The sequence below is a fragment of the Peromyscus maniculatus genome, chromosome 8 (genome assembly GCF_049852395.1).
Source record: "Peromyscus maniculatus bairdii isolate BWxNUB_F1_BW_parent chromosome 8, HU_Pman_BW_mat_3.1, whole genome shotgun sequence".
NCBI classification, from domain to species: Eukaryota; Metazoa; Chordata; class Mammalia; order Rodentia; family Cricetidae; genus Peromyscus; species Peromyscus maniculatus.
In genome coordinates this window covers 27,585,475-27,606,849 of record NC_134859.1, presented here as the reverse complement: position 1 = coordinate 27,606,849, position 21,375 = coordinate 27,585,475, and the positions used below count along the sequence as shown (strand labels likewise).

Below are 21,375 nucleotides of genomic sequence, written 5' to 3'. Positions count from 1 at the left end.
TCCTTTTAGGGCTTCTCCTAGGCACCTTAGTGAAGCCCACTGGGGATTGATAGGAAACGAACTCCCACCATTACTTCCGAGTTGGGACTAGTCTCCCCTGCTCACTCATCCCCTGAGTCTCTCAAATGACAGAGAGTTGACCACATGCATCAGGATCTCCTGAAGGCTGACTTAAAATAGCGGCTCCTCCCTATGCAGGGGTCAACGGGGTCTCCTTTAGATTCATGTCGACCTAGAACTTCAGAATGTAACCTTACTGGGACACAGACTCCTCCCAGGTGAACTTAAGTTAAAATGGGGTCATAGTGGATTAGGACAGTTCCTCCAGAGAAAAGAAACAGGGACTGGAGCAAGGGCTCAGTAGTTAAGAGCACTTGTTCCTGCACAGAATCAGGGCTCAGTTCCCAGAACCCATACGGTGGCTCACAATCATCCATACGTTGGGTTCCAAGGCATCCAATGCCATCTTCTGACCTCCAAGGGCCCCAGGCACACAAGTGGTGTACAGACATACATGCAGGTAAAACACTCACAAACAAGATCAAATAAATTTTTCATTTGTTTGGTTTCTTTCAGACAGGGTTTCTCTGTTTAACAGCACTGGTTGTCCTGGAACTCCCTCTGTAGACCAGGCTGTCCTCGAACTCACAGAAATCTGTCTGCCTCTGCCTCCTTAGTGCTGGGATTAAAGGCATGTGCTACCATGGTTGGCAGATAAAATAATCTTAAAAAAAAATAAAACAAACTTTTTTTAAAACACAAAACAGACACACAGAAAGAAGATAAGGTAAAGAGAGGCACAGTGAAAGCCTTGTTAAGACAGAGCAGGAACTAGAGAGACTCAACTAGACCTCAAGGAGTACCACAGACTGCCATCAAGCACCGGAAGCTGGGAGAGGCAGGAACGGACCCCCTCTGAGCTCTGACGCCATGATTCAGACTTGTACCTCAGAACCAGGAGAATACATTTCTGCTGTGTGAAATCCCCCAGCCACTTCTTTGATGCAGCAACCCTACGAATGAGGTTCATCTCTCCAGCTCCCGACTCAGGGAATCTCGAGTTCAGGAAACCGCACCAGCACTTGGCTGTACTCTGCAAGCCAGTTCAAAAAGGGTAAAAGTCTCTACATTCAAATCAGAGAGGCTCCCAAGGCTTCGTGTGCAGTCAGCTGAGGGGGAAATAAAAAGTACCACATAAAAGGGCTGCTAGGAATGTTTGGGCAATTATTTCTTCCTCCTCCCCCTCTTCCTTCCCTTCTTCAGACACAGTCCTCATCTATCCTAGGCTGTCTTCCAATTTGCTATGTGTCCAGAGATGACTTTGAACTTCTGATCCTCCTGCCTCCACTTCCTGAGAACTGGAATTATAGGTATGTGCCACCATGCTGTTTTATGTGATGCTGGGGATAAAATCCAGGGTTTTGTGCACGCTAAGCAAGCACTCAAACAACTGGTTCCATTCTTCGCCTCTCCGAAGTCACGTCCATAACGAGAAGGAAATATGTGTACTAGGCATTCGTTCAACAGTCTATGGCAGGTGCCCTGTAGGCATCCAGTAAACACCAGCGACTTCCTTTAGTAGGCAGCTTGTCTTTCAACATTACTAGACAGGGTTTCCTTTTGGGACTCCCCAAGAACAATGTTTGCTGTGAAAATGCTGGACATCTCCAGCTATGGATCCCCTTTATTCCAACCAGGGAGCGACATGCAGCCTTTCGCTTCTGTGACCCTAATGCCTAAACCTAAGGGCATGCACACTTCCTGCGCTGGTTCGCATGCTACTCACTGCCTTGGATAGCTACAAACCCCCTGAGAACCGGGGTCCAATAACCGTGAGCCAGCACGCCTGGCTCACATTCTTCTCACAGCTCTCCACATGCTTTGGGGATAAGGTGTAAACTTCTAGGGAGATCAGCATCCCCAAAACTCTCTTGGTCCATCCCCATCTTCCTCTAAATCACCAAGATAGTCCTCGTGGGGCTCATGCTTTGCGTGACTGGCATATGCTGCCCTGGGCCATGCTAAAGCAACTCTTCCATACCTGTCTCCACCTGCCCTCATCTTTCAAAAAACATTCTCTATAGCTTTTCGTTACTCCCCAGGCAAACCCTCTCGCCTATTGTACAGGGACGGTGTGTGTGTGTGTGTGTGTGTGTGTGTGTGTGTGTGTGTGTGTGTGTGTGTATGTGTATGTGTATGTGTGGCCATACTGAACTTCCAAACTAGCTTTGTGGTCTTGGTAAGTTATTCAATTCTCTAAACGTAGCCTGTCCTATCCGTAAGATCCCAGGGTATTGGAGAGGGCTGCAAGAGGTCTTAGCAACAGAATGGAAATCTAGCTCTTAACAGACAGCTGAGCACTCACTAAATGGTGGCTACTACCTACAGATATCAGCTTGTGAGCACACAGTAAGCACACGTTAAAGGTATACCGTCACTACAGACTCGCGTGGGCATTAGCACATGGCTGGAAGTGGTTTTATAGGAATGTCCTTAGGTATGCTAAGGTTCTCGGGCAGGGCAGATTTGGGGATATGGTTTCCCCTGGCAGAGCATCAGGGATAGTGAGTTATATATGGAGCTCATCAAACGCTGTAGATGAAGAGGCTCCGCAGTGGGTCATACTGAGTGCTGTTAAAGTGAAGACAGTCCAAAGAGATATCCGAAGTTTGCTTCCCCCAACTCAAGGGCAGCAAAGCCTAATGTGGATGCATTGACTTCTTCCCTCCTGATTAGAATCTCCTCCCCGAGAAATGTTACCTCCTGGGTGGTCCCCATCCTCAGCCAGGTGTCCCCCCACTGATCTGATGAGATCTCCCAGAAACTACTTCATGGTTGGGCTTTAAAGTAACCACAAGAGATGGGCAAAATTTTACAAGATTCTAATTTCGGAAGGTGAAGGCAGGAGGATGGCAAGTTTGAGGTGAGGCTGGGCTACGCAGCGACTCTGTCTATAAATACACAGAACCATGAGAACTAAAGCCTGGAGTGCTCAGGGTGATGGAGAATTCTCTCTGCGGCTGGGTTCAGGAAATGTACACAGAGAAGAGCATGAGAAGGCAGAAGTGTTAAAATGTTCATGAAATCGAGTATTCATTTGCAGCTCTGTCTTAACCAAAGTTAGTGGGAAAGAAGCCTGATGTCAGCACCAAGTCAAACGCTCTGGACAACGCCCACCTTCACGCCCAGCTCCGGGATGGCCCCGGTGTCATCTGTGTGAGGGGGAGTCCATGCTGTGCCACCCCTAATTGCAACCCTATAGTTGTGAAATTCTGCCCATCTCTTAATACGTGGGAGAGGTGCTTAGCTTTACTGCAATTTGATATGCCATGTTTTGTGGACATTCATAGGAAGCCTGCCCTTTTCTGAACAGAAACTGAGGAGGAGTGGATTGGGAGGTAGGAAGGGCGAGGAGGGACTGGGAGGAGAGAAAAAAGGAGAAACTGAGGCCAGAATATAAGTTAAAAAAAAAAAAAAAAAAAGGTAAGTCTTGAGGCAGGCGTGGTGGCACAAGCCTTTAATCCCAGCACTCAGGAGGCAGGGTGGATCTCTGTGAGTTCAAGGCCAGCCTGGTCTACAGAGTGAGGGCTAGCCCAGTCAGGGCTACACAGAGACAACAACAACCACAAAGCTGTGTCTTGGCTAAGGTGGCACTCCAGGGACAGTGGGTGGCAATGTTTCACAAATCTAACTTTCCTACTTACTAGGGGCCTGAAGTACGTATTTAAGGTCTTGAGGCTCCTTTTCTACCAGTATGACAGAAGTACTGGTACCTAGGCTGTTGCCCCTCCAGACTGTGGTAATGGGGAAGTTCAAGGAGGCAATGTGGGCTGTGATGCACCGTCCTTGGTTGCATAAGGTGTCTGTGATGAGCACACTCTGACAAGGACCCCTGTGCAATAGCACGCCCTGCTCAGGACAACGAGGTGCAGCCTTGCCCTCAGGAGCTAACCACATGGAAGGGAGGCAGGGGCAGGTGGACCCCTGGGGGCTTCCTGGCCGTCAGTGTAGGGAACAGGTGAGCTCAAGAAACTTGGTCTGATGTCTCAAGTGAGCAAGGCATAGTGGTACACACTTTAATCCTGACATTCAGGAGACAGAGGCCAGTGCATCTCTGTGAGTTCAAGGCCAGGCCTGCTCTGCATAAAGTGTTCCAGGCCAGCCAAGGTTGCAAAGTGAAAGACTGTCACACACACACCCAAAAAATTAAGAAGTGACTGGCTTAGATAACACCCCTCCCACCACACACACACACACACACACACACACACACACACACACACACACGAGAATCTGGGAGAGGCAGGCAGAGGGGGGGAATGCAAAATAAATTTGTCTAAAAAAAATTTAATGGGTTAAAAAAAAAATCAAGGGGAAACAAACCAACAAACAAAAATCATAATGGTTAGCTTCAGAGTCAGAGGTGCCAAAATTTATTGGATTTTTTTTTCTTGTGACCAAAATTATCAGCAATAGAAAAGATAAGGCTATCTATGAGGTCTACTCTAATGACTCCAGACTCTGGCACCATCTGCTCCAGCGACCTGCATGAGACCCTGAGTCTCAAGATAATTGAAACTGCTTCCAATGCATCCAATTACTGAGTGGCTGCCACTTGCAGTACATTGCAGTGCCAGGGTTAAGAGGGGGCAAGAGTTTTCCAGCAAAGGCTCCCGACAGCCCCCACCCAGCCTCTCACAGTAAGGCCCGTTCCTTACTACAGTTGGAAGTTCATGGCCCCCTGAGAGGCCTAAGAGAGTGCCCTTCCCCATGCCTTTGTGTTTGGGGGCATTCTCACTCTGGGGTTCCTGTCTTTTCTACACACAGCCAATGAGACATCACTTTTAGCTGATCCAAGGGCACTAATTTTTTTTTTAACAGGGATTCTACCTGGGCTAGCAACGTTAGCAACGTTAGCAAGCTTCATCACCATCAGTAGTATACATTGCTGTACCCTCTTGAGAATTTGACTGGTGACAGGCAAGGTTCTTACAAGTGTATCTTGTCATGCACAACTTCATTTTAGGAATTTATCCCTAGACAGGCAGGCAGATAAGTCTCATCACCACAGTGCAATAGGCAATTAAGTGATTCACTTGAAATAACCCAACAGACATTTAGGGGGAATAACGGCTGCTCAAACTGTTGTAACAGACCCCCGAAAGGCAAAATGGCACAGATGAATCGCAAAAGCACCATGTCAAGCTGAAAGGCAGAGAAGAGGGCATATGTGACTCCATTTACACGCACATGAAATCATAGAAAAGACTAATTCTAAGCTGTCGGAGGAAGAAGTAGGTTATGGATGATCTGGGGTTGGGAGCAGGATTGGGTGACTGAGAGGAATAGGGAGCTTCCTAGGTTCAGGTGACATCTGTTCTGATCATGCTAGTTACCTGTTTATACACATCCTCGAAAACTCACAATACACTGTAAACAGTATGCACACTTCATACCTGTGCATCCTACTCTATGTCAGCATGTCAGTCACACTTGAACTTGGCAAAAGCAAGTGAGCATTGGAACTTAATCCTACAGCAAAGAAATCGTGGTACAACTATAAAGTAAAGCATCGTGCACGATGTCGGCAAATTCTTAAAGACACAGGCTAGACATGGTGGCATGTTAACTTCAGAACTTAAAAGCTACATCAGGAGGATCACAGGTTCATAACTAGCCTGGATCTCTTTTCTTAAATGTGTACCGATGTTCTGCCTGTGTGTATGTTTGTGTGCCAAGTGAGTGCAGTACCCAAGGAGACCAGAAGAGGGTGTTAGATCCCCTGGAACTGGAGTTACAGATGGTTGTCAGCTACTATGTGGGTTTTGGGAATTGAACCTGGGTCCTTTGGAAGATCAGAGCAGCCAGGGTTCTTAACCACTGAGCCATCTCTCCAAGTCCTCTTGTGTTTATTTTTGAAGATTTCTAAACAGACAAATTCATATTCTCTCTCTCTCTCTGAGCGTTTGTGTGTGCGTGTGTGCGTGCGTGCGCGTGTGTAAACCTCAGTGTCACCTCATTCTGCTAGGTGCTCACATTCGGGAAAATGTCTGGCTGCATTTCCTTTGCCCAAGGGGATGATACATAACTTAAGAAGACAAAGAACAAGTCAAGGGCACAGGCTCAGGACCAGCTCCAGCCTTCCAAGCTCTGCCTTCCTTTAGCTAGTGAGTACAGGCGTCCCCAGCAACCAGGATGCCAGCCCAGTCTTTGTATCACGTTCTTCAGAGGCTGGAGGGTCACTAAAAGCATGCATCCTTGTCTTATCGCAGGGACAGTATGTGGTCCAGAACTCAAGAGTTGGGCTTCCTCAGGATAAGAAGCAACAAGACCAAGTCTCCCCTGGGGGCTGTGTTCACACTTTGGTACCCTAAGGCCTGAGGTCGCCCGTGAACACACATTTTATCCTATCCTCTTATGAGACACTTACAAGGAGTTGAGCCTCATGGTACAGGCTGGTCATTCCAGCTATATGGGAGGCTGGGGCAGGGGGATCAAAATTCAGGCTAGCCTGGACAACTGAGGAAGACCTTGCCTCAAATCAAAAAGTAAAAAAAAAAAGAAAAAGAGGGCTGGGGATGTAGCTCCGTGGTAGAGCATTTGCCTAGGACGTGTGAGGTCCTCAGTTCAATTCCCAGTAACACACACACACACACACACACACACACACACACACACACACACACTGAAAAAACAGATGTGACGCATTGGGCTCAGGGGTTGCACAGCTGGACAGCTGAATGCCATCTGGAATGCCACTTAGGCCCCAGCAGCTTCCCATCCTCCTTGGTCAGTCTCCCATCCCATCTGTCTCCCCATCCTGGGCAGCTCAAGTCAGCTCTGCAGCTCAGACAGCAGGAAACACTCTCGGTACTCTAGTCTTAGTTCCTTTCACTTCCAGGAAGGGGCCGCCAAGACAGCCATGAGACAGCCCTGCTGCTACGGCGGGCTAGGGCTGGTCAAGACCAACACTAGACAGATGCCACCGGCGGCAGTGGCCAGGACATCTTCTCCCTGGAGAACTGGGTGTGTCTCAGACGTATGGAAAATGGCCCCCTGTGTGCAAAGGGGTTCAGAACTCCAAAGAGGAAAGGGAGTGGAAACGCCAAACGGACAATAGCCAAGCTGGGCTGTTTTGTTCAATGGCCAGTTTATTTTGTTCTTTCAGGGATTCAACTTAGGGTCTCAGGAATACTAGGCAAGAACTCTTCGGCTGAGCTGAATTCCTTACCTTTATATCGTTACTTATTTATTTATTCATTCATTTATTTATTTTGTGTTTTTGAGGCAAGGCATTCCTCTGCAGCCCAGGATGGCCTGGAGCTAGCTCTCTATGTAAGGCAGGCTGTCCTTAAACTCACGCCAGTCTTCCTGACTCCACCTTCTGAGTGTTGGGATCACAGACATGAACCACCACACCCAGCTGTCCTCTGCCCTTTTTAAACTTAACTTTTGAGACGGGATGTGAGTAAGTTGTCTCGGGCTGGCCTTAAACTTGCTTTAGGCAGGCCTTGAACTTTCAATCCCCCTGCCTCAGCTTCCTGAGTAGTGGAACTGAAGGCCTGCACCACTGAGCCGGGCTCCTAGTCAGACTTTTGAACATGGACTTGGGTCACATTGTTCTTTTAGGAGACAGAGACTCGGGCGAGTGTAAGGAAATAAAAGGAATTTAAGACAGGTGACATTTAAGAGCCCGCTGTGTCTACCCAAGGGCAGGCGGTGGCAGAGGCCATGTTTCTTCAAGGCAAGAATATCTTACACAGGTGAGGCCCCAAGCATGGCCAGGATCCATCAAAGAGGGTGTGCTTGACAACAGCCCTTCTGAAGGCCTGGAGTGAAGCCAGCACCTGCGGCTGCTAGCATCTGAGGGTGGTTTAGGAAAGCACAGTTCCTTGAGACCATGGCATAATGAAACAGACTACAGTGTCTTGGACAACAGAGCTTAGATCCCCTTCCGGCCCAGCTTACGTTCCCACTCCTTGCTAAAACATTTTTCAAGAGTGACTTTAATATAGTCATTCATTCTGTGCCTTACAGGTCCCCATCTGTAAAATGGGCTGAATCCCAGCACTGGAACCAAAATGGGGGATAAACAAGATACGGCACAGATAGATGCTAGCAAGGTGTAAAATGTAGAGTAAGTAGAGGAGCTGTAATAGTTTGATCACTGACCAAAACCTTTGTTGTCGCTGTGTTGGAAGGTAATTGTAATAAATGCAACCATAAACTACTAAAAATGTCCTTTACTAATCCACTGGTTCAAGACGTGGTTTTGCAAAGCCAGGGACACAGCTTAGTGGGAGAGTACCTGCCCAGCAATCACAGGCCCTGGGTCTGATCCCAGCAATGCAAACAAAATCAAAGCAAAGAGAAACAGTCTCACGTGGGTAAGGTCTTCTCAGTGTGCAATCAAGTAGTTTCGGGAAGTAGGAGAAATGTGTCCGATGATACGGCGCTGAACAGATCTCACTCGGTCTAGGGCAGCATGAGAAGACCCTAAGGTACCCCGTGACTTCCACTCCAGAAGACAGGGAGCACCTGGTGGAAAAGTCTCTAGGCTGCGGGCGCCTTAGAACCCAGAAAGCTAGATCCACCATGTCATGTCAAGGTGTGTGTATGTGTGTGTGTGTCACATTGTGGGTTTAGGAGGAAAGAATCCATCCCGAAAACCTCTAAAGTCAGGTATTTATGCCAAGCCAGCACGAAATCACAGGCATGAGGGAGGGTCCTTAAACATTTTCTTTGCTGGCTTTCACACCCCGCTCCTCCTAGTTGGAGAGTAAGGGCTACAACCTGGACATAAAGCCAAAGGAGATGACAGCGAGCTTTGTCTATACTTGCTGCTCTTTGGGGGATAAAATTCAGGAAGGAAAATGGTTCCCCCGGCTGAGGTCTGGGAGAAATTAGTCCTATTATCTGAGCTCAATATGTAGTCATTTCTCCAAGATCACTACAGTGTACTTTGGTCCAGGCCAGGACACCTGCTTCTGTGGCTAATTGTTTTCTTACGACCCCACCCAGCATTATCTGAGAGGACAGTACCCAGGTGTCTCCGTAGCTGAGAAGGTGTCTTCCCCTGGTCCGGTGTACGACGCTTTAGCCAGCACTAAGGTCAGCTCCAGCTGAACCAGGAGCCCCCACCATGCCAAAGACTAGGAAGAGAAAAACACTACTGCACAGCTGTTCAACAAGTCTGAGTGAAGTCCTCCGGGTTCCTTTTTCTAGACCCTCGGCATGCTGTGTGTATTAGGTAAGGCAGTGGCCCCCGAGGTCCCTCTGAGCCATGATGAGGCATACCTCATGCCCCCACACAGGCTGCTCACAGCCACGTTTGAAGGAGCAGCTCCTGTATGGACGGCAAAGATCATAGCAAAGTAAATGCGAGATCAGCGAGGCTGAGACACACAGTGGGGATGAGGAAGGTGAGCCTCAAGGTAGGTGCTGTCTGTGCCCCACCTCTGGGTGCACCCCAAACTTATGTGAACCTCTTAGGTAGAAGAAGACTGAAGACTGTATTAACTTTAAACTTAGGAGGACACATTTTCTAGGGGGACAAAAAAAAAAAGAGCTCTAGGTTTTAATCTGATACTTGAAGGGGTATGGACCATGAAAACCGTCACTACCACCATCCCCCATGCCTCCCGGGGGGGGGGGTGTGTGTGTGTGTGTGTCACGATCTGCTCCTCTCTCAGGTTCAGTGCACAGGTGAGGAACAGATTTTCCTGTAGGAGCTACAGCTAGTGTTCAACCCACAGCAGACAGGTCGGAAGGGGCGAAGCTGAGGGGCAGTGTGTTTTAGGATTAAAGGGGTCTTCCATGGAAGCTTCAGGACCGAGAAGGAGGACCACAGGTGAAACTTAAGGACTTGGTGTGGGACAGAGGTGGCCTGGAAAGGGAGAAGTGGGAGCCATTTCTCCAGACAATTTGGTAGAAAGGCACCCTGCCCCCAATCCAGTCCTGAATCCTATCTAGGCTGGGTGGAAGGTCTCTGGGTGAACCATCTCATTCCTGGGTCCTGCTCTCACCAGACCCAGGGCTGTTAGCAAACTACCATGTCACTTTCACTTTTGAGTCTTACCCACCACTGTGCACTGGTCTCATGAGATGACAAACACCTTTTCCTGGGAGAAAGGGTAAGGGAAGTTCTCATGGAGTTCAGGTTGGCCTCCAACTTGCTATGTAGCTGAGGCTGGCTTTGAACTCCCAATCTTCCTGCCTTCACCTCCCAAGTGTTGGTGTTATGATTCTGTGCCACCACAAACAGCTAAGATGCCTTTTAAAAAACAAACAAACCTGAAATATGTGTGGTAAGCATGCATGTTTGTGTGTGTGTGTGTGTGTGTGTGTGTGTGTGTGTGTGTGTGTATGTGTGTACTGTGCACATGTGTGTAAAGGCCTGAAGTTACCACTCAATGTCTTCTCCATTCACCCTTTATTTATCGAGGTAAGGTCTCTTGCTGAACCTGGAACTCCCCAATTCTGGCTAGTCTAGCTAGCCTGGTTGCCCTTAGCATACCTTCTCTCTGCCTCCTGAGTGCTGGAATTACAAGTGGCTACCATGCCTGCCTGGCTTCTATGTGCATGCTGGGGATTCCAACTCTGTCCTCACACTTGCATGGCAAGTATTTTATCCACTGAGCCATCTCTCCAGACCCCTAGGATTCCTTTCTTACAGGGATCACTGACATACTTAGTGACCCCAGGAGACTCTCCATAAACCTAAGCCTTAGCTGAGCACATGTTATAGGAAGGAGTCCACTGGGCTCCCACAAACCAATCCTAAGGGGGAAAGGAGACCAGCCACACACTTTCCACATAGCTCATATTCTTACATGGTCTCCCTTGACCTTTTTAATTCCTATAAAATATTTCTCCCCAGTTTAATGAATGATTCATTTCCCTCACTTTAAACATACAGGGAAGGCTCCATTTCTCTGGACACAGAAGCCCCAGAACCGCACGAGACAGACTTAGGTGGACTCTTGTGAAGCATATATGTTTGGAATCAGGGGAAAGACAGCAAACTAAGAGCGGACAATTTCAGATACTAGTAAATGCTACAAAGAGAATAAAACAGGGCGATCTAACCATGGTGTGTGTGGGGGGGATAAGAAATTAGTGGGAGGACACTATGAGAACGGCTGAGAAACACAGACTGCAAATGAATAGCCAGTACAAAGGCCCTAAGGCATGAAGAAGCTTGACATGTTCAAGGGACAGAGAGGAAGTCAGTGTGGCTCCAAGGGAGGGACACAGAGACAAGATAAGAGAGTAAGCCAGAGAGGCTCTGTCAGGAAGTCCAGGTAATGGTGTGGACTGGGAATGTTGTTGAATATTGTATTTATTCATAATGTGTATGGACGTTTTGTCTGCATGTATACCTACGCACCATGTGCACACAGTGCCCACAGAGACCAGAAGAGAGGGCGTTGGATAGCCTAGGACTGGAGCTACAGTTGTTGTGAGCAGTCATGTGGGTGTGGGAATTGAACCTGCGTCTTCCCAAAGAGCCACAAGTGCTCTTCATCACTGAACCATGTCCCCAGTCCTCTGGGAATTTTATTTGAAGAGCAGCAGGTCTTGAAGGAAGAAAGTGACACAATGGAATTATGGGTATGGGGGAAAGAATGAACCAGAGCATCTGGGCCGAGAGAAGGTAAAAAGCCAGCTCAGGAGATGCCATCATTACCAACTTGCATACAAAACCGAGACTTATTTCTACAGTGTTAAATTTCCCACATTATTGTATGTGCGGCACCAGACTCTTCCATCCGATGAGGTGGGGCTCCCTCCCACTGTTCCCGAGACGGCAGCTGTGCCCTCTGCGGCCACCAGGAGAGGGTAGCTGGTAGCGGCTCCACAAAAACAATTGCACAGCCTGTATGCAAACATGCTTTGTGTCCGTCTGGCAACATTCAACCAAGGGTGAGTGTCCAGTGGGTGCCAGGCACTTGGAAAGGTGTTCTACAGTATTAAGAACACATTATTAGAGTTGATGGGTAAGTAAAAAACAGAATCACCCTTCTGGGAAAGATAAGGGGCCAGCCCTTGTTCCTCAAAGACAGAAGACCAGCCGAGGTACCAGTCCCTTTACCACGAACTGTTCACTCAAAACTTGCATCAAGCCAAACGCTCTTAAACATCTTTGAAGAGGGAGAAGAAATGCAGCAAGAATACAGTCAGCAGGATTTGGAGGAAGTGGGACATTGTAAGTAATGAGATTTGACCCTAAGGTCAGCTTCGAGCCTGGAATGTCTCAGGCAACTGAACTCGGAGTTACATTGTTTCCACAAAGCTTTCTCTTCCTATCCGGCCCTAAACTATGTGCAGAAATGGTAACCACTTGAGGCATGTTCAATCAGGAAGGCAAGTTCCCCAGTGGCCCTCGCTACCTGCATTCATTCAGCCAACACGCCTAGAAAAGGACTAAGAACCTACTGTTCCACGCACAATCCCTACCTCCTCTGACTCTGCTTTCTGGCCTTGACTTCTGACCTCCAAACTCGGAATGCTTAGTTAAAGGTGTGCAGTACCATGACTTGCTTTTGAAAAGAATTATGAGTGCTCAATTTTGTCTCCACATCCCCAGACTGGAACATTCTATTCTGGAAAGAGCAAAGTAACATGGGAAAGCTATGAGAGAGAGAGAGAGAGAGAGAGAGAGAGAGAGAGAGAGAGAGAGAGAGAGAGAGAGAGAGATCAACGTAGAGGAAAAGAGAAAAAATAAAGTATTTCTGTGACTGGAAGACACTGACTATCTGATAAGTCGTCCCCCCTCCCCCAAGAATCTGGGGACTCTTTCAACAGGACTGCCACAGAAGCTCAGTACACATGTGCTGGAATGGGGACTCGATTCCGCAGGGAGCCACATGCCCCAGTAAGACAACTTCTGTTCTACACTGGGTTGACAAACCAGTTGAGAACACCTCTCCCCTAAATTCATGTCCACCTGGGACCTGAGAATGTGAACTGACTTGAAAGTCATATCCTGTCAGAGGTACCGGTTGAAGGACAGTTGTGTCCTACCGGGTTAGGGTGGGCTCCTATGAGACAACGGACACAGACCCTCAGGCAGACCTTATGAGATGACACCGAGGCAGAGACTGTGAGGAAGCCAAGAGCACTCAGAACGCTGAGGCAACAGGGTCAGGAATTTGAGAACGGCTTGGACCATACAGTAAGTAGACAGCTAGTCTGAGCTGCACGCCAAGACCCTGTCTCCAAAACAAGTTGGAAAGGTCATCTCCGGACCCTTCCAACATCAGAGAATACATTGTTGCTGCGGGATGTCCTCCAGCTTCCAGTACTTTGTTACAGTAGCTCCACTTCCATAGGCACACCAAGTGTCCAAACGACTCTTCCCAGCCTTGGTACAAGTAGGAAGAAACACAGAGAAGCCTCCAGTCCACTGGGCTTTTTCAGCCTCCCAGTGGCCACCAGCAGCCTGGGGAGGGGAGAGGAGCCAGGATCATGTTTCAGGCATCCCCACCTTCTACCACAGAAAGCCAACCGGCAGGGGAATTTCTGTTCTCTCCCTTGGCTTTCTAGCTTGCAACCTCTTCCAGTTAAGTGTTTCTTTTCTTTCTCTTGTTTTGTGACAAGGTGTCACTATGTAGCCCCCAGTCCTTCCTGGAATTCACCATGACCCCACTGGCCTTGAACTTGTGGGATCCTCCCGTTTCCTCCAGGCCTGGCTTTTAAATTCCAATCAGTTCCTACCTTAACAATGCATTCTCATCAACTACCTAATATTTCTAACTTTACTACTTTTATATAAATTTATTTAGGCATCTGCTTTACCACTGAGCTAGGCACCAGGCTAATAATTTTATCTTAAAAGCCATTGCTACATCATTATTACAATAAAGGGAAGAATCAGCATCATGTATGGCATGCAGACCTGGTGTATTATGTGTCTTTGAACTACACACTGAAATGAGTACACAGTATTTTTTTTTAAAGTCCATTCTTGTACCATTTAAAGTAATCTCCGGAGGTAAATTCAATGGGAAAAGATAACTACTCTCCATTTAGTTGCCTGGAACTCTGCTCTCCTGAAAAACCGACTTCAAGTTCTTGGATCTCCAGGTCCTCTCCCTGGAGGAAGATCACACTCCTCCATGAAGGTAAAAGGGCCGGCGCACAAATAAGCACCAAGAGTTCCGAGTTCCCACGCGGGACATCCTGAAAACACGTACACGAGAGCGAAAGTAATTCTAAATACCCAGTCCGTGCGAGTGACAAGGGCTGGGAGGGACTGACCTTTTCGCGTAGGGTGCAGTGGACGTCCGAGGCGACGCGCCCTTCCCACCACGGCTCATCCATCACCGCCGCAGATCCGAGGCTACGGGGACCTCTGGGTGCACCCTACGAGGACACAGGGAGCTTCAGCGGCCGGAGACACTTTCCCCACCCCGCCTTCGGTCACCCTTATCCTAGCCCGTCCCTGTCCCCGTCCTGGACGGGCGCCCCCTCCTGCCCCGCTCTGCGGAGCCGGTGGTCGCCTGCTGTCCTGAAAAGAGAGCAGTGTACCCTCCCCTCTCTCCGCCCGCCCAACCTGGGGCGATCTAGAACTGTGTGCAACAACTTGCAGAATTTCCAATGTCCCCTTCTGCAAAAGTTGCAAAGTTGCTGGCCGCAGTAGCTCGCCCGGGGCTGACTGGGTCACCAGCTCTGAGTCCCCAACTCCTCCCCCGCCGCCCAGCCTTTGTCCTGCTCGCACATCCTGCCCTCGAGCCGGGGCGAGACTCACGCATTGCTGTCCCCGCGTGGGGGATCGCGGGTGGCGGGTCCCTCCCCGCACCGGGAGCGCTGTGCCCTCCGGCGGCCGTCCGGCCCTTGACCTCGCGTGCTCGCGACCGGCGCCTCCGCAGCCCGTCCAGCCCGGCCACCGGCGCGCCCCTGCGTGCGCTCGGTCCCGCCGCGGCTCGCAGTTCGGGCCGCCGGGGGCCTCCCTCCTTCGCTCGGGGAATTGGGGGCCGGGCCTCGCGCATGCGCCGCCGGCGCCCCGCGCCCCGCGGGGCGGGGGGCTGGGAATGGCAGTCTTTCTTTTCCCCGGCGCTGGGCTGAGCTTCCTGCCCACCCTCCTCCCTCGCCCAGGAGGAAAGCTAGGCTTCACCTTCCCCGAGACTCAAGGGGGGGAGGGTCCCCAATCACCCCTCCGTCTTGATCCCGGGGCGGGGGGAAAAGGCGCCACCTGCGCGCGCCGCGCGTGGAACCAGCGGCCGGGACGCCCCCAGAAAGTTCTGACTTCCGCATGCGCTGCTCCTACCAACCTGCCGGCGCTTCCACCTGTCTTTCTTTCTTTTCAGCCTGTCCTGCGATGGGGAGGTAGATTTCCAAACAATTCCCACAGGAGCCCCAGAAAAGCCACCCTTGGTTACGCACGAGTTCCTCCTTATAAAGGGGACTCAGTGAGTATTTTATTGTGCTCTTAAGCATGCATCGAGCATGGCAAGGCAACAGTCCTTATGGCGGGTTGCGGGATAGAAAGCCCTTTTAATACACTTGTTTTCAGAACGGTATTTTCTGGAGTCAGCCGTATAATGGCATTGCATCCCGCTGTGCTGATTTTTGTGACCCCCTTTGGTTATTCCACTAATTTGGAATCAAATCCACCACCTACCTGGATGTTTTTGCCCAGTTCCGCAACCACTTAGAGCTGGGCTTCAGGTAATGGGGGCGGGGGATACAAATTGCAATAACCTGCTGAGGATACATTATGATTAAATGAGAAAACGCAGGAAAGAGGATAACCACCAGGCCCGTTAGAAAGCGAACAGTCATTAAAATTACTAAGAGAAAGATTTTAGTTTCTGCCTAGTTTTCTACAAGTAAGAAAACTTTTTTTCTTTTTCGAGACAGGGTTTCTCTGTGTAGCCCTGGCGGTTCTGGAACTCACTCTGTAGACCAGGTTAGCCCTGAGCTCAGAGATCCGCCTGACTCAGCCCCCTGAGTGCTAGGATCAAAGGCGTTTGCTACCACTGCCCAGCTACAAGTAAAAATTTACTGGTTAGAAATATAATTCAGTTTTGAAAGCTTACCATAGTGGTGCATGCCTGCAATATTAGCATTCAGAAGACTGTAGTTGAAGAACCAGGAGTTCAAGGCCAGCCTGGGTTACACAGAAGTCCAAAACCTGTCCAGGATATACGAGATTAAAAAAAAAAAAAAGCTTGCACTGAAAAAAGTTTTAGCATTTATGAACCCTCATAAAAATAAAAAATACTCGGGATTAAACGAATGTGATATTATGTTCATGAATGTATGCATATCTTTAGACCAATGTGTAAAAACCCTAACACCTCCATGTAGAAATGGATGGAGTTCATGAGAATAGGTGTGCCAGCAAAGAAAATGCATGCCCACAGTCACTAACAAACACAAGTTTTAAAAACTGGAGCTTATCTTTATCAAAGGTGTTTTTGTGTTTCTTAAGTTTTTAGGTTAGCATAAAAAGGGATGGCATTTCTCACCTATGTGTCATTTTACTTAGTTCTCAATCAGTACCCTCCCCTACTGTCAAGGGTTTATTTTTTAGCACAAGACTCCTAAGGTTGGTACACAGTGTTCTTGGGAATGCAAATGCCATCTTTCTGAAAAACAACATAAATGGAAAAGTTTAAAAGTATCATTTGATCCAACTATTTCACCTCTGTGAGTATGAGGCCAGGCTGGTGTACATAGTGAGTTCTAGGCCAGCCAAGGCTACATAGTGAGACCTCATCTCAAAAACCAAAACACTCCCCACCTCCCAACACACACACACACACACACACACACACACACACACACACACACACAGCAGTGATAAAGTGTTTCAACAAGGAACTAGCTAAGAATGACCTGTTTATAAAGGTATTTTTTTTTTTTTAAAGAATGACTATGTAGGGCCGGGCGGTGGTGGCGCACGCCTTTAATCCCAGCACTCGGGAGGCAGAGCCAGGCGGATCTCTGTGAGTTCGAGGCCAGCCTGGGATACCAAGTGAGTTCTAGGAAAGGCGCAAAGCTACACAGAGAAACCCTGTCTTGAAAAACCAAAAAAAAAAAAAAAAAAAAAAAAAAAAAAAAGAATGACTATGTAATGAGTCGGAGTAGGTTAATATACACAATATATGTAGTAATCAGGAGGATAGAATATGGCTTTACTACTTTCGTACATATTTATTCACACACAAAAGAAATTGGAAAATATCCATAGAAGTATTGACTATAACCAGGGTGATAATTATGGGGGGAGGGGGAAGGAGCCGGGCTAGCTATTGAACCTAGGGATTTCCACATCCTAAGCAGGCACTCTCTACCTCTTCATCTTCAGTCCTGGAAATCTTTAATTTACCCCCTGCCAGTATATCTGTGTTTTCTAAATCTCCCACAAGAAACACAAACTGCTTTCATAACTAAAAAAAAAAAAAAAAAAAAAAAAGAATGTTATTTTCAATGCCTATGTGCTACATTTTCAGGGTGGGGGTTCCCCCGAACAACAGTTTGCGGTGTTGTTTGTATTTTGCTCACTTTTTTTTGAAATCATATTATTTTGTTTTCAGTAATCCCCCCATTCTGGGTATGTGGAAAGAAGAAAGGCCTTGATTCTTCATTAGTTTATTGTCTCCCTTTCCTAAACATCAGCTATGAGTTTATCAAGGACACTGATAACGGAAGGAGAAACACACTTTGGGCTTTTCTCTAGGGGCTGTTTTAAGAGGAGTCTAAACACAGTCTCCCAGCCCTCTTTTGTGTATCCTCATTTTCCCACTATCTCTGAAGAGTAAAAACACATTGCACCAATAAACTCATGCTTTTAGAGGTTGGTCTCTGGCCACAGGTGCCCTCAGCAGAGGCGATTTCCTGTGCCGGCTGCTGGGAAACAATGTAGCTGGAGTTACTTCTCCCAGTCAGGCCAAAAGGTTTGGATCATTCAAAAAACTAAACTTTTATTAAGTGCTTATTATAGAGCAATGGCCCCTTCTCCACCCTCCACCTCAAAAGCTGACCGTTAAGGAATCAAAGGTTTGAAGTAAAGACATTCTAGCTACCTTCCAATTTCCTATGTATAAAGTGAGAAAAAGAAAATCTCTGCCCATTACAATCTTACTTAGAGGCAAATGAGTCTAGTATTTCCACCGTCTTATTATTGACTGTTAACTCTGCAATAAACTTACCCTCTCCTTCCTCCATCAGCCCCCTTTCATGTGATACAAGCTCGCCCTGGCCCAGGCCCCATTCTATTGCTAAGGATAGCCGTCAGCTTGTCTCCTTCAAAAGTGACTTGTGGGGATCGAACGCATGAGAGATGGCTTGGTGGTTAGGAGTACTTGCTGCCCTTGCAGAAGACTGGAGTTCAGTTCTCAGAGCACATGAGAGGCAGCTCACAATTCCCTGTAACTCCATCTCCAGGGGACCCAATACCCCATCTGATGCCACCTTCTTTTTGGTTACCTGCACAGAACTGCACACATACACACACACACACACACACACACACACACACACACACACACACACATACACACACACACAGATATAAATAAAAAATAAAGAAATGTTCTAAGGATAATTTGACTGATAAGGAGCTGGGGACAAGGCCGAGTTTGAGTGCTTGCCTAGCTTGCACAAAACCTCAAGTTCAATCCCTGGAACCACACTAACCAGTTGTGGTGGCACACACTTGTAATCCCAGCACTCAGGAGGTAGAGACAGGGGTATCAGAAGTTCATCTACATGGTGAGTTCAAGGCCAGCCTGGGCTAGAGCCTGCTTTCCCCCCTCTGGTGATATGGGTATGGGGTATGTTGTGCTCAGATTTCGGGGACCCCCCAAAAGACCACCATGGAGACCAAATCCCGTATATAAAAGCAAAGAGGCTTTATTTTCAAGCTTCAGGGCTTGGTCCCTCTGTCTGTCTGATGCAGCAGTGAGAGCAGAGAACCCTGAGCTCAGGCTGAGTAGAGTTTTTATCACAGCAGAGGTTGGGGTGAGGGGATTTCCAGGGTTCAGGATCCTGATTGGCTGACATTTGTCTAGGGGTATCTATAAAACAGAAATAGGTACATGCTAGACTCAGGGACATCTGGCTACCTTATCTAATGGTTGGAATGTTTGGGGTGTCAGGTACTTCCCCTTAGATGTAGGCCCTCCCTGGGTGGGATCAGCTTACGGCTTTTCCTGGGTCTGGATGTTGCCTGCCAGTAAGCCTGTCACAGAAGCTGTGTCTGGGCCTCTAAGTCTCTCATAGCAGCTGTGTGGTCAAGGTGTTTGGCCTCTCTACAGTGTATATTCCTGTAATCTCATTAGTCATCAGATTGAGGCAGGAGGATTGCTATAAGTTCGAGAACAGCTTGAGCCAATTAGTAAGTAAAGGCCAACTAGGGATATGTAACAAGACCTTATCTTACCTTCCTCTATTCTTCAAACACCACGCACGCACGCACGCACGCACGCACACAGACCAACCTGTGGTTACCAACGTAGTGCTTATTTCCTATTTCTCCCTTTAAACCAATGGAGCATGCTGTTCACATCCTTCTGCCCCTGTTCTTTCATGGCCTTGACCATAGAGCTGCACGGTACCCTAGTGTCTCACAGTGTGGATCCGTCATGATGGGCATTTTCTTTTGTTGGACACCATGAGTGTTCGTAGCTCTTTGCTGCCATGGCCATGCTGTGGAGAATATCCTGGGCCAGTAGTGGAGTGACTCAATTCCTCCAATACAGCTTCTCGGGGGAAGGTGAAGTATCCACTTTGAGTAGTGTTTCCTCCAGGTCTGAGCAGTTCATACTGCTTTATTTAGAACCCAAGGTGTGAAGGCTGGCTGTGTTAATAGGGGCCGAAGGAAGACACCTGCCTTATTACCACTTTGGTCTTTAACCAAAACCAAGCAACCCTTTCAGACTGTTTCTAGCCATGTGTTCCAAGGAACCAAGAGTATTTGCCAGATCCTGTAACGATACTGGCCTAGATAATAATTCTGCAAATTAAGCTCAACAATCAAAGAGGAATCATAAAAAAAGTGGTATTTTACTTCACAAACTCTAAGACATTTGCAAAGCTGGTCCACATTACCACACCCCGCCCCCTTTCTTTGTTTGCTTTGTTTTTTGTTTTTTGAGACAGGATTTCTCTGTGTAACAGTCCTATTCTTGGAACTTGCTTTGTAGACAGGCCATACTGGCCTTGAACTCATGGAGATTCCCCTGCCTCCACCTCCCAAGAGCTGTGATTAAAGGCATGTGCCACCACTGCCCGCTCCACATTATTCTTTTTTTTTAAAGTAATTTAATATTTTTTTTTTAATTTTATGTTCATTAATGTGAGGGTGTCATATGCCCTGGAACTGGAGTTACAGACAGTTGTGAGCTGCCATGTGGGTGCTGGGAATTGAACCTGGGTCCTCTGGTAGAGCAGCCGGTGCTCTTAACCCCTGAGCCATCTCTCCAGCCCCTCCACATTACTCTTTTATGTTATCATCTATATAATACATTTGAGCTTTTATTTGGCAATTCTTGAGATCAAATCCAAGACCAGACCCATGCTAGCATCCTAGGCACATACTCTGCCACTGGACTACAACCCCAGTCTGTTGACACTAAGAGTTTATCTTTGATTCTGTCTTCTGTAATGACATCTTCCAGAAAGGTTGAATGTATGGATAAAGCCAGCAAATATGTGCAAAAAGTGTCTTCTGTTCCTGTAGCCCACTGGGATGTTACATTCCCTATGCCTTGGGAGCACAGAATTCCTCCAAATTTATGATGCATGAGACTCCAGGGAAGTTAGAGGCAGGTGGGCTAAATCTACAGTCAGGCATGAGCTGGGAGCAATGGCAACCTGCAGAGGCCATGCATTCCATTTGAACCAGAACTTGCTTTGAACACAGAAAAGGGGCATTTTGCATTCTAGGGTCTCTGTGACAGAGCACCTCACGATGTGGCCTAACGTCACAGGAAGGGTTCTTTCCATCCTGAATGCCCGAAGTCCGGTCAGTTGGCAGCAGGGTCCCCCTGCCACCGAGGACACTGAAGAACCCTTTTTTCCTTTTCCACTGTTCCATTGGTGGCCTGGGTGTATGTTCACGTGACACCAAACTCTGCTCCGTCCTCATGGTCTTCTTCCTGTCCTCACTTGGACTTCCAAAGGTCTACACCAATCATATTGCACTGTGGGGGCACCCTGCTCCAGGATGGACTTGTTTTCTTTTCTTTCTCCATTTTCATGTGTGTATGTGTGCATGTTTGAACATGTGTGTGTGTGTGGGGGGGGACATGTTGGGGGTACATGTGCTCTAGGCACACGTGCATATGAAGGCCTGAAGCTTATGTCAAGAATCATCATTGGGGCTGGAGAGATGACTCAGAGGTTAAGAGCACCAACTGCTCT

At 48.0% G+C, this 21,375-nt stretch overlaps 1 protein-coding gene across 1 annotated transcript in view; it reads right to left on the bottom strand.

Moving 5' to 3' along the window:
• Positions 1–14,959, bottom strand: part of Ccnjl (cyclin J like) — a 63,528-nt gene extending 48,569 nt beyond the window's left edge. The window contains exons 1-2 of the mRNA XM_006971610.4: positions 14,753–14,959; positions 14,263–14,367 (exon numbers count right to left, since the gene is read on the bottom strand). Coding sequence (XP_006971672.1) covers positions 14,263–14,325 — 63 coding nt within the window. The 5' untranslated portion in view covers positions 14,326–14,367; positions 14,753–14,959. The remainder of the gene's footprint in view (positions 1–14,262; positions 14,368–14,752) is intronic.
• Positions 14,960–21,375: the final 6,416 nt, after the last annotated feature.